Source organism: Pteronotus mesoamericanus, unplaced genomic scaffold, assembly GCF_021234165.1.
Source record: "Pteronotus mesoamericanus isolate MK-2021 breed Mesoamerican mustached bat unplaced genomic scaffold, CSHL_Meso_final contig_203, whole genome shotgun sequence".
NCBI lineage: Eukaryota > Metazoa > Chordata > Mammalia > Chiroptera > Mormoopidae > Pteronotus > Pteronotus mesoamericanus.
This window is the reverse complement of record NW_026555087.1, coordinates 222034-237163: the sequence shown is the minus strand read 5'-3', so window position 1 is coordinate 237163 and position 15130 is coordinate 222034. Positions and strand designations below refer to the sequence as shown.

Below are 15130 nucleotides of genomic sequence, written 5' to 3'. Positions count from 1 at the left end.
CTCAGGAGGGAGGAGGCTCTCGTCACGGGAGAGAACACAACACAGCCCCGAGAGTGTCCGGGCGCCGGCGGGGACGCGCTCAGGCCGAGTGTCGCATAAAGCCCGCGGCAGCACTGCCTGCGAGTTCCGCGTCCACGAGCCCACTGTCTGGACGGAGAGGGAGGAGGCCACAGTGTTCACGGCCCCCATCCCGGGGCAGCGCCGTGGCTTTAAGATTTTTCTTCTTCTTGTGTGCTTTTCTAGTTTTGCAAGCATACTTTAGTGACCAGGTTTTACTGTTAGAGTCACAAAAATATGTTGCCTTTGGCTGCTGGCCATGACTTTGAAATCTCTGAACAATGCAGAGTGTTTCAAAACAGCACACTTGCCCATAACGAACGCGGCCTCCAGATCCCCGGAGGAGGGAGAAGGCGGAAGAAAAAGACCTCCCACTGGGGCACAGCGCACGCCCCCGCGGAGGGCAGCGTGCAGGGGCAGCGGGTCCCCGCGGGCGCCTGAGCCAGGCCGCCCCGGGGAGGGGAGGCCTGGGCCTCCGCAGCAGCCTCGGGATCCTCACGCCTCCAGCGCGGGGACCCAGCTTTGTGAGCTTGGGACGCGGTGTGCAGACGGCCCTCGCTGTGTGTCCCCCTCCGTGGGCGCCTGGCGGCCAGCACGCCTGTGACAGACCGGAGGGCACTAGCAGCTCTCTGCAGGGGAATGGGGGGCCGGCGACGGGGGGGAACCAGGGCTGTTGCTGGGCCGAGACCAGGGCCGCCCCACAGGGCAGGCGGGCAGGCGGGCAGGCGGAAGCCCAGGGGCCAGGAAGGTCCCCCGGCACGGGAAGGGGCGATGGCCCTGGAAGGGACGCGGACACCCCTGTCCCTGCCGGAGCGGGCGCCCAGGCTGTCGGGAGGGGTCTGACCCCCCGCCTCGGCCCATACAGGAGACCTGGCCGCCCTCCCGGGAGAGGCCAGGCCGCCCAGGAGGAGGACCTCCTGTCCTGGGTCCCCAAGAAAGAGGCAGACCAGTCACCAGGCTCCTCCCGGCCACCCCCAAGGAGCTACAGCCCTTCTTGTCCTCACGGAGGGACAGCCACAGAGCCGGGAGATGGGGGAACGAGAGGCTGGGGCTGCCACCCACAAAAAGTCCCTTCGAACCTCAGTCCTCAGGGAGGACAAGGCACCACGTCTATAAAGCAGAGAGCAGGTGGTCTGTTAAGGCCTCAATCAAGGCATAGGAAAGAGGCTTTCCAGTTCAGCAGGAAGCCCAGAAGACAGACCCCTGGTGGGGACTCTCCAGAAACCAGAACCAAGAATGAATCTTGCAGCCGAAGCCCGTGAACTGCGCCCCCAGCCCACCTTGGAAGCAGGCTGGTCAGGAACTGGGGCGCAGAACCGCCACCTGGGAGGGGCCCCGGGACGCCTGCTTTTCAGACAACCTCGTCCCACGGGTGGATTCTTCAAATCATGGACACACCTAATTGGGTTAAAACATCCAATAAATGCACAAAAAAGTGAGTAAAAGCGGAATTCCCTGAGCTGGGTGTCGCGCAGATGCTAAGCTGCTTAGGCCTGGCAGAAGGGCGGTCCCTGGGCCAGGCAGACCCGCCCCTGGGGTCGCCCGAGTCTCAAGTCCTGGGGAGACAGAGGCTTCGCAGCAGGAGGTGCTGGACCGGCGGCCAAGCTGATCTGGGGAAGAAGAAGGAAAGGGAAATCTTTCTTCCTGACGTTCATGGCAGCAGCTCCGTGGGAGCCGGGGAGCAGCCTGCGGGGCTGGAGCCGGGGGAAGGACGTGGTGCAACATTCCGCAGGCAGGGGATTCACCCCTGGAGCCGATCAGGAGGACGAGCAAGTCAACGAGAAAGAGAAACAACCCAGAGAGAAGGGGCGAATTCTACGCCCTGAAAAATCCCAGCTCTGCTGGCCGTGGGTGCACAGGAAGCTGCCCAGCCCCAGGGGAGGCCAGGGAGGGACGAGCACGCGACACGAGACGTCTGTCACTGGTCACCCACCGGACGGACAATATTTTAAATATTCCTTGTTCGGCCCTGGCTGGTGGGACTCCGCGGGCTGAGCGCCGGCCTGAGAACCCAAAGGTCCCCAGCTCACTTCCCCGTCAGGGCCCAGGCCTGGGTTGGGGCCAGGTCCCCCGTTGGGGGTGCGCGAGAGGCAACCGCACATGGATGTTTCTCCCTCTTTCTCCCTCCCGTTCCCCCTCTAAAAATAAATAAATAAAATCTAAAAAAACCTCCCACTTACAGTGCGCCACACCAGGGGTGCTGTCCCAGGTAGCGGCGCAGGTAACCGTCCATTAGGACGGAAACGCGGCTGCTCCAGCTGCCCTGGAACGGGAGCCCCTGGTGGGGCGGAGGGCAGGCAGCAGCCGCCCTTCAGACTGCCCCGGGGTGCGTAGGAGGAGGGCAGGCCCGGGGCGGGCCCCCTTTCTGGCCGCACTGCCCCTCGGGTCTGGGCTCCCAGCTCGTCAGGCCCTCAGCTGAAAGGATACAAAACCATCTGCTGAGCGCGGATCCCTTCTGAGGAAGAATGAGCTTCAGGCAAGAACTACCCCGAAAAGGCTGGCTCGGGGCGCGGCGTGAGCCCGTCCGCTGGGCGACAGCCGCCCAGGCCTCGGCCTCCGCGTCCTGTCCCTGCAGGCGCAGCACGGAGGGGACACCAGCTCCAGGGGCAGAGCCTCCGCCCCTCCCCACTCCCCGAGGGCGCGTGTCTGTCCCCCTGAAGGGCCACTTCCGAGGATTGCCGTGCACTTCACAAATCTGGCCTCACTGGGTTATGGGCCCCCTGCTCCCCCAGCTGTGACCCACACTGCAGCCTCGAGCTGGTTTTGACAGAAAGCCCGGACCCTTCCCCTCGTTTGCCCCCCACCTGCGTCCGAGCCGATGGGGATGCTGAAGGGCCCCGTGCCCCCTCCCTGACAAGCCCAGCCCTGAGGCCGGAGCACCGTCCCCACGCCCAGTCACGGCCGACCTAGCGACGGGCACCGGGCAGGAGCTGCCGCCCCGGGCACCCCTCGGAGTCACCCGGAGGGTGGCCTTTTCCACTGGGAGAGTCTGAAGGGGTGGGTGTCGGCGTCGGCCTGCGTCGCTGGTGGACAAGTTGCCTGAGAGCAGAGCCGTCCCGCAGAGGGAGAGAGGCTCCTGGATCCAGTCGTGCCAGAAACCGGCGCATCTCCCGGGGGACGCTTTAGTCCCGTGACTCCACAGTCCTCCCTGTGTTCAAGCCGGTCTGGGCGCTCCGAAGGCCCTTGCTCGTCGCCGGGTCGGCACGGGGCCAGCAGAGGGGCCAGAGCAGGACAAGGGTGGAGAGCAAGAATTCCCCACGGCAACTGGAGGGAGGCCAAAGGAGCCTCGGGGCTTGGGGCTGGGCGGGCGGGCCAGGCCTCCAGGCAGGGGAGCCCCCGCACTGGCTCCAGCTCGGCCTGGGCTTCTGAAGGTTGGGTAAGGGCTGTGGCCTGGGCGCTCCAGACGCTCCCCACCCCCACCCCCGAACACTGCGCCCTGTGCCTTCCTCGGGCTGTCAGCAGTCAGGCTGAGTGTCCCGGGACATTCTCCGATCTGGGCTGTCACGGGGGCCCTGCATGGGAGGGGCCCAGCCCGTCGCCTCTGCCCGCGATCTGCCGCCGGAACCGAAGAGCCCAGGAAGTCCTTCTGCGCCGTCCACGGCCCCGGGCGCAGGAAGCAGCCAGCCAGACCTCGTTTCGTGTAGGAGGAAACTGAGGCCATGAGAGGGGCTGGAAGTTCCCTGAGGCCACTCTCCTCACATTTGGGGTGAGGGTGGGGTTGCCGGGGTCCAGGGCAGAGGTTCTTCCTGCCAGAGGTGCTTCCCAGGGGCCCTGGCTCAGGCTCAAGTTCACTACCCAGCTGCACCCAATCCTGCAGCCGCTCCTCTGGCAGGTCCCCTTCCCACTTGGAGCATCCACATTTCCACCTATAAACACCAGCACCCCAAGCCCGAGTGCTCTCTTTATTGATGGATTGATTCATTTTAGAGAGAAGAACATTGATTTGCTGTTCTACTCATTTATGCATTTATTGGCTGATTCTTGTATGTGCCCTGACTAGGGATTGAACCCTCAACATTGGTGCATTGGGACGACACTCTAACCGCTGAACCACCCAGCCAGGGCCTGCCTGAGTGCTCGTCAGAAAGGCCAGAGGCAGACGCTGTCCCGGGCTGCCAGGCTCTGCAGTAAAGAGAATGAGAATGCGCACTCACGTTTCAGAGTTCTGCAGCTCTCCTGCAAAAACAGCTAAAAATTACTGAGTGCTTGCTACACAACGAGCAACTCTTTCACGCAGATTAACTAATGCAGTGCTCTCAACAGCCACAGGAGGTAGACGTGGTTATTCCCTGTTCTCTGGTGGGTGTGCCGAGGCAACAGAGGGTCAGTGGCTTCCCTCGCATCTTGTAATGTTCTTGGTGGGTTTGGGGATCGAAGTTATATTGGTCTCACAAAATGGGTTGGGAAAGGCTCTCTCATTTTTGATTCTTCGGACAGGTTGGTATACACTTGGTGATATTTCTTCAACTGTTTAGAAGAATTCCTCAGTGAAACCATCTGAACCTAGAATTTTCTTTGTAGGAAAAATTTAAATTATGGATTAAATTGATTTACTTAGGATAGGACTATCCAGATTTTCTATTTCTTCTAGTGTCAGTTTTGATAAATTGCATTTCATTTTTTTAACAAAGATTTTATTTATTTCTTTTTATAGAGAGGGGAAGGGAGAGAGGAAGAGAGGGAGAGAAACATCAATGTGCGAGAGATACATGGATTGGTTGCCTCACACGTGCCCCCTTCTGGGGACCTGGCCCGCAACCCAGGCGTGTGCCTTGACTGGGAATTGAACCTGTGGCCTTTCAGTTTCCAGGCCAGCACTCAGTCCACTGAGATACACCAGCCGGGGTAAATTGCATTGCATTTAAGTTTCAAATTGAGGGGCGGGAGAGAGCGCGTGCCCGCCAGCGTGCACGAACGTGCCACGAGCTCTGCCGTGAGAGAGGAAGTCCGCTGGGAGGTCTGGAAGGCGGCGAGTCTGCCCGAGGCTGGCCCAGAGCCCTGCCCGGAGAAGACAGCGGCTGACCCGAGGGAGCTGCGGGCACCTGCCGGCCATCCGGGGTCGCGAGAGATGATTGGAGCTAAACCGTGACCGGGATGCCGAGCTGCAGGCTGCTGCTTTTCAGAAGGACGGTACACACAGTTTGAGGTCACTTCCTGTAAAATTTTCATCTGCCTTCAGGACCCAAAGTTATTGTTTTATGGAAGATGATGGAGCAAATTTTAGAAAGGTTTCTCTGCAAAAAGAAGCAGCTGGATATTTGCGTGAAGAGTATTAAAAAAGAATGAATGTTATATGTGCGCACCTGTGTGCGTTAACCCTCAATGAGAGGGTCTACTCCCGCCCGAGGAAGGAGGAGATGCGGACACGTCCAGGCTGCCGTCTGCTGAGGACACCAGCCAAGCCAGGAGCCGGGTGCTCCGCGTGCCGGTCCCCGGGAACCCTTGCCAGTCTCCTGCAGGCGCTCTCTCCTCCCGCAGAGGAGGCAGCCAGAGCGCAGGCGGCACACGGGTCCCCCCACCCCGCCAGGCGTCAAAGGGCTGGCGAGTTGCGCACTGGGACTCAAACCTCGCTCCGTCTTATCCGCAAGCAAGCGTGGATTTCCCCAATACCCATCAACAGGCCAGACTTATGGAATAAACTTTCCCAAATTTTTACAGTTATACCTATTGCTACAGGAAAAAAAGTCAATTTTTTCCCCTAAAAATTTGAAGATCAGAGTTAATTTGATGAGCACTTTCATTAAACATGTTCAATGGTAAAAACAAAGTTCCAAATTTACTGTCAAAGTTGTCCGTACTATCATTATCTTTTTAATATTTGTATCGTAGGACTTGTGATGTCCTTATTTTCATTCCTGTTATTAGAATTAGTCTGTGTGTGTGTGTGTGTGGGGGGGACTTTATCAATTCTATTAATCTCTTCAAAAACCAATATTGCTTTGTTGATTTTTTCTACTTTGTACTTTGTTTTATTAAGTTCTGTTCTCTCTCTCTTTTTATTTTGACTTTTGGGTTGAATTTGTTATTCTTTTTCTAGGCTCTTGAGTTGGGGCCTAGAGCATTAATGTTTTTAGAGCATTAATTTTAACCTTTCTTCTAAAGCTACACATTTCCCTCTGAGCGTTGCTTTACCTGCATCCCACAGCATTTGATGCCATATTTTCACAGTTGTTCACGTCAACATATTTTACAGTTTCCCTTGTGATTTACTATTTGACCCATTGATTATTTACGAATGTGATGATTAATTGGAGTCTTTCTAGTAGTTTTACTGTTACTGGGTTTTGAATCAATTCAGACAGAACACACTTGTATGATTTCAATCCTTAGAAATTTGTCGCAACATCATGGCCCAAGATCTGGTTTGTTTTGGTTAACAGCCTATGTGCACAGGGACAGATATGTATTCTATTGGCTGTATAGGTGTGAGGTGGGCGAGCTGGTCAGTCCTGTTGTTCGAACTGTGCTGTGTTGGTTCAGGGATAGAGACATGGACAGTGGACAGAAGATTCCGGAACAGGTCCTCACATGTACGTCACTTGATTTATGATGGGGACTCTTTTCCAATTCAGTGGGAAAATGACGGTCTCTTCAATAAATGGTGCTGGATATCAACACGGAAGACACGTGAGCTCTGACCGCCACCACACCGCAGGCAGGAGCTCACCTGTGCCCGTCCCTCTGCGAATGCCAAACCCGTTATCCTTCTGAAAGAAAACCTAGGATATCATTATGAAAAAGCACTAACCATAAGAGAAAAGACGGGTATACTGGACTTCATTGAGAAGAACTCCTGTTGGTCATCAGCTACAGCGATCCCAGAGCGGCACAAAGTGTTGGCGATCTCCTCACCACCGAGCAAATGCATCTCTAACACAAACAGTGCGTCGGACTCGGAACACATATCCGGGAGAGATAACGAACCTCTGCGAATCAATAAGAAAACGGAGCCAGTGGGCAACCGGGCGGCTGCGGCTCCAGCCGGGCCCTGCTCGCGGGGACAGGCGGCACGGCGCCTGCCCGGGCCTCGCGGACTGCGCGCCGGGAACTCGCTCGGACCTCCTTAAGCCGGGAGGCGGGGAGGCGGCGGGAAGCTCGGGCGCGGCTCCGCCCCGGGATTGCCTTTTCCTTAGAAGGCGAAGCCCCAAGCCTCGCCTCTCCCCAGCGGAGAGTCACCCCTCGCCCCGCTGCTCTCCTCAACTCCCAACGCCGCCGCGGGAACCCCAGGAGTGCGCGAGGCCCCGCGCGCTTCGCGCCGCAGCCGGGCTCAAGCGCACACAGGGCGCGCGCCCTCGCGGGTTGGAATGGAAGGATCGAGATCGGCGGAGACGGCGGCGAGCAGCTTCTGAAGCCAGAACTCCTCCCCGGCTGCGGCGCCCGCGACATGCGGCGGGAGAGGTGAGCAGGGCGCGCGGCGTCCCTCCCCTGGCAGCCGCGCCATGGGAACGGCTTGGCGGGGGACCAACACCGAGGACGGCGCGGCGCGGAGGTCGTGGCGCGGGAGTGCGGGGCAGGGCCGAGGTCCAGCTGGCTCGGAGCAGGTCTTCGAGCGCGGGCACCGCGGCTCCGGGGCAAATCGTTATTTCCCTGCTGTCCTTCCCTGGCAGCCGCGAGGGAATCTTTGTTATTTAATCCACATTCTAAAATAATGTAACTCCGTGTTTTTATAGACTTCGGTCACACAAACATAAGGTTATTCGCAGCTGGCCGCGGCCCTTCTCCCCGAAGCCGCGCCCGGCCCGGCCTCTCCGTGCGCCCCAGCTCTGCGCGCGGACGCGATCTGGGAGCACGCCGCGCCCCTTTTCGGCCCTCCTTGCGCGGCCGGCCTCCTCCTCCACCAGCCAGGCGGGGCGGCGGGGCGGACCGGGCTGAGCGCTGTCTGCCCTCAGGTGCGGCGCCTCTCGCCCGCGTCCCCGCAATGGAGGTGCTGCGGCGCTCCTCGGTTCTCGCCGCGGAGATCATGGACGCCTTTGACCGCTCGCCCACCGACAAGGAGCTGGTGGCCCAGGCTAAGGCGCTCGGCCGGGAGTTCGTGCACGCGCGGCTGCTGCGCGCCGGCCTCGTGTGGAGCGCGCCTGAGCGCGCCGCGCCCGCCCCAGGCGGCCGCCTGGCAGAGGTGTGCACGGTGCTGCTGCGCTTGGGTGAGTGTGGGCATAAGAGGGCGGGGTCCCCAAACTGCCCCTCCCGACCTGGGTGGCTGGGCGGGCCCTGCTGTGCCTCGGGGTATGGCTGTCTGGCTGTCTCAGCTCCCGCCTGTCCAAGGGTGACCTGGCCAACACCCCCACATTGGGAGTCTCAGTCTCGCTCTGGGGCAGAGAGGTGCCTGACCTGGGGGCGCGCCTGGCATGCAAGGCAGGCCACCAGCTGGACCTGCTCACCCGCCCCAGAGTCCTGGGTTTGGCGTCAGGGCTGTCTGTGGGACACAGACCTGCGGGCCTGACCAGCTCAGCCTGGATTTCAAACATTCTGGCCACAATGGATGGAAACCTGTGGGGAGAATAATGTTTTGGTGGCTAAACTTCCAGAGTGACCCTTGTACTCAGCTGGGCACAAAATCCTTTGTCGGACCACGTGTCCTGATGTTTGTTTTGGAAAATAGGTCCTTCCAGTTACCGGCTGAAATCGTGTCCTCCGCTGCCCTTTCCTCTTGAGTTGGGGCCTCCCAGGGCCCCCAGCAGAACTGGGTGTGCGGGGCAGTGGACACCACTGTGGGGCTGGTGCAGACTTGTTTCTGGGGTCACATGTAGCCCGTAAATGTCCCCACCTTCTCCGGGTCTGGACCCCTCCGCCAGCCGGGCTCCCCACTGGGACTGAGGTCCTGCCCTCCAGCCTTTACCAGCCCCTTGTGTGTGGGGAGAGGCCGGCACCGAGGCTGCCTCTCCTGTTTTGTGTGGGCCCTGGGGGTGTGTACCTGGCCTCCCAGGAGTGTGTGTGACAGACACAGATTCTTAGGGCTGCAGGAGGGGGTGTCCCTCTGGGGCCCTGGGGCGGAGGAAGGGTTTCTAGGTGCGAACAGTGGAGTGTGGGGGTCAGCCAGTGGCCAGAGCGCCTGGATGCCCGTGGGGCCAACTGGCTGCTGCTGCTCCTTCCAGTGGGGCTGTGGGGTGCCCCTGGGGGCCCCTGGAGGGCCCCTGAGAGGCCGGGAAGGGGCCCCGCCTGTCCTGGCCTGCTCCACGACCCGCCCCTGCCTCCATCTTGTCTGTGACCAGCGGCAGGGCTGCCTCCCCCTGGGCCGGTGTCCCTGATGGGCCTGCTTCTGTCCCCTTGGTCCCGTTTCACCTCAGAGCCCCACTGCTCCTGGGCCTGGGCCTGGGCCTGGGCCTGGGCCTGGGCAGCTGCACTGGCCCTCTGAGAACTGGGCCTTTGAGGCCCTTGCCCAGTGTCCAGCCTGGCCACGTCCAGTCCCTGGGACACAGCCTCTGCCAGATGGATGAGGGGTCCCCGGAGGGAGGCGGCTTGGGGCCCTGAAGTGGGTGTGTAGGTCTGGCCCCCCGCATCCTGCCCTGGCCCCAGCCTGGGCCCCCCTCAGCGGATGCCTGGCTATGGGGCCAGCACACAGGAAGAAGCGGGTCACATGCCGGCCAGCCTCTTGGGGCCAGGCCCCAGCAGCCCCCGAGGTCTGTGTGGGCGCAGCCAGCCCAGCCCTGGGAGTTCCCAGGCACCCCGCCGCCTTGCGCTGTGCCCCAGCTCCGCTTGTTCTGACCTTAACTGGATGGTGTGCGGCCGGCCCCCGGGGGCCACAGGTGCCCTCATTGACCGGGACTGTCCGGTCGGCATTTCCCTGTTTGCTTTGGCTGGAGGGGTGGCTGGGCTGGGCTGGGCTGGGGACACCCGGTCCGAGGGCTGTGGAACCCCTGGCTGCCCCTGCCAGGGCACCGCGGGGAGCATGGGCTGTGGGCAGGGCCCGTGACAGGGCCTGTCCCCTCTGCTGTGGCTGCCCTGTGCACACACCCCTGGGCGTGGGGCACACTTGGTGCTGGGGCCCCGGGCGATGGCTCCGTCACTCGGTCCCCGAGTGGTGCTGGGGCCGGAGCGAGGCTGCGGCCAGGGCTGCCCAGCCGTGAGGGTTGCCGTCCTGCCTGTGTTGGGTCTGGCCGCCTTCCCCATCCGCTGCCGCCCGGGCAGCTCGCTCTGGGCTGTGAGTCACCCATCTGGCGCGGCCCAGGCCGCTCCCGGGATTCCCGCCCCACCGGCCCAGCCGGCTTGCCCCTGGGTTGGGGGGCAGGGTGGGGGTTCTTCCTTAGAAGGGGTGGGCCGCTGAGGCAGGCCTGCGGGTGCCCACCGCACCCCTCTGGTCTCCTTGTCCTCAGGGCCCATGGGGGGCTGGGTGGGCCAGGTTGTAGGCCAGCGGGTGTGGGAGGGTCTCCCAGGCAGCGGGGAGGGGGGGCCTGTGGGGCAGGGGGGCCCTGGGACCACGGGATGGAGGCCGGGCGGCGTGGGCCCCTCTGACCCCTGTGTGGCCGCAGGGGACGAGCTGGAGCTGATCCGGCCCAGCATCTACCGAGACGTGGCGCGCCAGCTGAGCCTGTCCCTGCACTCCGAGAGTGTGCTGACCGACGCCTTCCTGGCCGTGGCGGCCCAGATCTTCGTTGCAGGTAGGTCGCGCGTCTACCGCAGGAGGCCCGTGGCGCCACGCAGCCTGGGCCTCGGACGGGGCCCTGCCCTGCAGCGGGCACGGGGCCGCAGGCGGCTCTTGTCGGGCAGCCACGCGGGCTGCTGGCTGGAGTGGGAGAGGGTGTCCTGCCTGTGGCCTGTGGGGCCGGGGCTTCCCAGGGCCAGGTGGGGGGGCAGAGTGGGGCCTGCGCGGTAGCGGGACAGGGCGGGGGCTGACTGGCCGGGACGCGGGGCTGCCGGCGGTGGAGTCCAGCCTCCTCCGAGGCCGCCCCCTGGAGGGTCCCAGCGTCCGCCCTGGGCAGAAGTCACCATGGCGGAGGCGTTGCCTGGGGGCGGGGGCGGGGGCGGTCCCTCCGGAACCTCTCCCAGTGCTGACCCAGGTCCTGGGGAGGCCGGGGGTGGAGGTGCTGTGACCCGCTGGGCACCCTGTGGGGGAGGCGGGGGGTGGTGTCCCAGGCTGATGCCTGCCCTAGCCCTCCCTGGATGCCCTCGTCCCCAAGCCTGACGCCGGCGCGTGGGTGGCCGCCCGAGCCTGTCTCTGGGCCGTCAGGCGTCTGGTTTATGAGCCTGAGGCTTTAAAAGGAAGTTCATCTGCGAGAAGGCCCCGCGCAGGGAGGTGGGGCCGGGCAGTGGGAGTGTGCAGGGCGCCGAGGACGAGGGCCGGCACAGAGGGCCCACCCCCGCCTGCCCGGTACGGGGACCAGTCTGTGGGCCGCCTGCCGCCCCTTGTCCACCCTGGCCCTTGGGGTCCTAGGACCTTCCACTACAGGGTGAGCCTGGCCCCGGGGCCGCCCCCGGGCCCTCTCTGCCTGCGGCCCCTCCCATGCTGCCGTTGAGCCCCGCACACGCTCACCCTGGGGCTGGGCCCTCGTGTCTGCGCCCAGTGCAGGCCTGGCCCCTGTGGGAGCCCAGGGCCGCAGGACAAGGCCCTGCAGCGGCCGAGCCACCGCCGAGGCCGCGTCTGCATCCCAGGCCCCCTCAGTTCACTTCAGTGGAGAGACGGACTCTTCCCTCCCTGAGGAAAAGTGGGCAAGAGTTTTCATTTTTTTCCCTTATCACAAGAACAAATTATGTTACCACAGAAAGATCAGAAAGTACACAAAATAAAACGCTCAGAGATGCTAAAAAGACAACCCAGTTTAAAGATGAGCAACCAGAACAGACATTTTCCCAGGGAAGACACAAACCGCCAGTGAGCCCAGGAGAACATCCGTGGTCGTCAGCCCTTAGGGAGAGGCACCCCCAGAGCGTGAGGCCCCGGCCCCGAGCCCCCGGCCGGGTCAGAGCAGCGGTGGCGCAGCGGCCTATGTGACAGGCGGAAGGAAGGGGGAGGTTCAAGCAGGGAGTGACGTGTTTGGATTTATGGGGATTTAAAGTTTCTATTGAGGTGAAACCCATGTAACATACAATTAACCTTTTTAAAGTGTCCAATTCCATGGTGCGTGGTGGGTTCACACGGGGCGCCCGTGGCGGCCAAGTCATCTGCCTTCCCGGGAGAACCCCCTGCTCTTGGCCGCCCCTCCCCCACGCTGGTGACCAGGGACCTCCTGCCTGGATGCCGTGGCGCCGGCCCCGCTGGCCCGTGGCTGTTGCGTCGCTGCTCTTGCTGAGCGGATGTCTGGGCCTCAGAGAGCGTCTGCGGTCGCCCCTCAGGGCCGCGTCGCCGTCCAGGGTCGGGACGGACCCGCTCGCCCCGGCTTCCGCTCCGCCCACCGCGAGGGGCCGCGAAGGGGCTGCTCTGCGGCCTGTCCTTGGGTGCAGCAGCCGTCCGGCCTGTGAGGCGGCGGCAGCTCCCTCGGGCTCACGGTGCCATGCGAGGTTGTCACCGGTGGCCCGTTTTGGTGCACCCTGTGGGTTTTTAGGGCATGTTTTCTTGTCTAATATATCGTTTCTATTTTTTCCCTTTGTGAATCAGCCTTTCGTGTTCTGTGCTCATTTCTTTTGAAGGGTTTCACTTTTTTCTCATTGGTTTAGGAAGCCTTTTTATGTATTAAGGGAAGTCATGTGTCTGGGGGGCTCCTCTCAGCTCTGCCCCCGCAGCTGGGGGTCCAGGAAGGCCCTTCCTCCCTTGGAACGTGCTGCTGCGCCCAGGGCCGCTCAGGGGACAGGCAGCCGGGCAGGGGGCCTCGACGCTGCCTCCTGCCCGCTGTGTCTGGCCGCATGTCCGTCCGCACCCCATGCCCTTGGTCTCCTCCTCGCCAGCTGCCTCCTCTGGGGGTGGGGGCTGGGCAGGTGTGCAGGTGTGCAAGGGAGGCCCCGGAAATCTCCACCCGCGAGCCGCCCTCGGGGTGGGCGGGGCTGACCTGCAGCGGGTGCCCGCGGGCACCCCGTTGGGGCAGTGGGGGTGGGGCTGTGCTTTGCCGCCAGCGTCAGCAGAAGGGCAGGGGCTGGCTCCGCCTCCCGACCGGACCCCTGGGCGGGCCGGCTGGGTTTTGGTGGTGGCTGCTGACCGGTGTCCTCTCCTGCAGGCATCACGTGGGGCAAGGTGGTGTCCCTGTACTTGGTGGCCGCGGGGCTGGCCGTGGACTGTGTGCGGCAGGCCCAGCCTGCCATGGTGCACGCCCTGGTCGACTGCCTCGGGGAGTTCGTGCGCAAGACGCTGGCGGCCTGGCTGCGCAGGCAGGGAGGATGGGTGAGTGGGGCCTGGGGTGCAGGGGCCTGGGGGGGCGGTGCTGGGGGGTGGGGGCAGCTGCTGTGCGTCGCCTCCGTGTCGACCTAGCCACCCAACCCCAGCGCCAAAGACCTGCCGCGCGGAGCCGGTACTGCCGTGCCCTCCTTGCCGCCTACCTGGCCCAGCCAGACCCTGGGGGTGGCTGGCCGCAGGGCATGGGGCGTCTCCACCACAGGGGGCTGGTGGCAAGGCTGAGCTCAGCCCTCTGCTGGGGCTGAAGCCGGGGGCTGTGGCTCCGGCCCCTCCCTGCGGACCCCGCTGGGGCTGGGCAGGGCTGGGGCTGTGCGTGGCGGCATCCCGGCGCGGGCCCGGCTGCCTCCGCTTCCACCTCCCTTCTCACCCTCTGAACCCTCACGGGGGCAGGGGTGGGTTGGTCCCCGCTGGGGCCTCGGTCCCCACCAGACCCCAGACCTTCCCCGAGTGGCCACGTGTGTCCTGTTGACTCAGCCGACGCAGGTGGAAGGCAGGAGCCTCTGCTGCCCGGCTCTGCTAACTGTCCCCCCTCTCCAGACCGACATCCTCAAGTGCGTGGTCAGCAGCGACCCTGGCTTCCGCTCCCACTGGCTCGTGGCTGCAATCTGTGGCTTCGGCCGCTTCCTGAAGGCTGCCTTCTTAGTGCTGTTGTCGGAGAGGTGAACCCAGGCCCTGGACCCGGAGGCCCTCGGCTGAAGCCCCGCCCTCCTCCCAACGAGCGGGTCTGCGGTGCCGCTGGTGGCCCTGCCCTGTGCACCTCACACGGCCAGGGTCCCCTTTCAGCCCCAAAGGAAGGCAGCTGGGAGCACCCAGCTCCCACTGGGTGCCAGGGCCCTGTCCACGAAGGGGACCACGTCGGGACGTGAGCCAGGAGGTGGCTGGGCCTGGCCACGGCCGCAGGAGCCGCGTGGCCTTGCGGGTCCCGCACTGGCTTGCAGGCTGTCGCTGGGACAGCGTCCCTGCCTGTGGCTGGGTCCTGGATGCCATACGGACCCGGGAGGGCACCGGCGCTGACCAACAAGGACAGAGTGTGTGTTCGAGTCCAATAAAGTGTCACGGCCGTGGAGAGCGTCCCGCCTGTGTTCCTTGTGCCGCCACCAGGGCCGGACCGGGGGTGGACGCTTTGCCCACCGTCTGCCCTCGGCTCCTGGGGCTGCAGCGGGAGCTCGCGTGCGCACGCACAGGGGAGCGGGGGCAGGCTGCCCGCCGTCCCGGCCACTCCCGTCCCTTCGCTTGGCCACCACGGCCCATTCCCTCGCTGCGGCCCCGAGCCCGGCTCCGGCCACGGGCACACAGCACGGAGGGTTGCGATGTGCCTCAGTTTCCCTCTCCGTATGAGGCAGGGTTGGGCCAGACAATGCACTGAGGTCTAGCCTTGCCTCCCATTGCAGCTTCTGGGTGAAGCAAAGGTCCTGGCGGGACCCCTTTCCAGCTGCCCCCTTCACCCCCTCCGGTCCCCAGGGGGTCCCCTCAGCCTCCACCTGTCACTCTGCCAGGGGCCTCCCGGTGCGCGGGGTGGCGGGTGAGAGAAGGGAGCAGACGGGAGGAAGGGGCGGGGCTGGGGCGCCATCGGGCCGACGCTGCGCGGGCCGTGCCAGCCCATGCTTCTCGGATCAAACGCTGTGGTATTTCCAGCATAAAACGGAACGTTTCAGACCCGGGAGCCCTCGGAGGAGCATCAGGGTGCAGGTGTGTACGTGCAGCAGCAGGCGCCTCGGGGAGGTGCCCCGTTTCCAGCAGCAGTGAGTGTCGAAGTCCGGGCGTGGCAGGGCGGCACCAGCCTGGAGGGGAGGCGGCCCCCTGGAGGTTCACACC

The 15130-nt window shown here is 63.4% G+C and overlaps 1 protein-coding gene across 1 annotated transcript; it reads left to right on the top strand.

The window, feature by feature from the left end:
- The first annotated feature begins 7216 nt into the window (after positions 1–7216).
- BOK (BCL2 family apoptosis regulator BOK) lies at positions 7217–14352 on the top strand. Its single transcript, XM_054570381.1, has 5 exons — positions 7217–7455; positions 7947–8198; positions 10524–10652; positions 13140–13303; positions 13853–14352. Exons 2-5 carry the CDS (start codon positions 7976–7978, stop codon positions 13976–13978), a joined length of 642 nt encoding a protein of 213 aa, XP_054426356.1. The 5' UTR covers positions 7217–7455; positions 7947–7975; the 3' UTR covers positions 13979–14352.
- Positions 14353–15130: the final 778 nt, after the last annotated feature.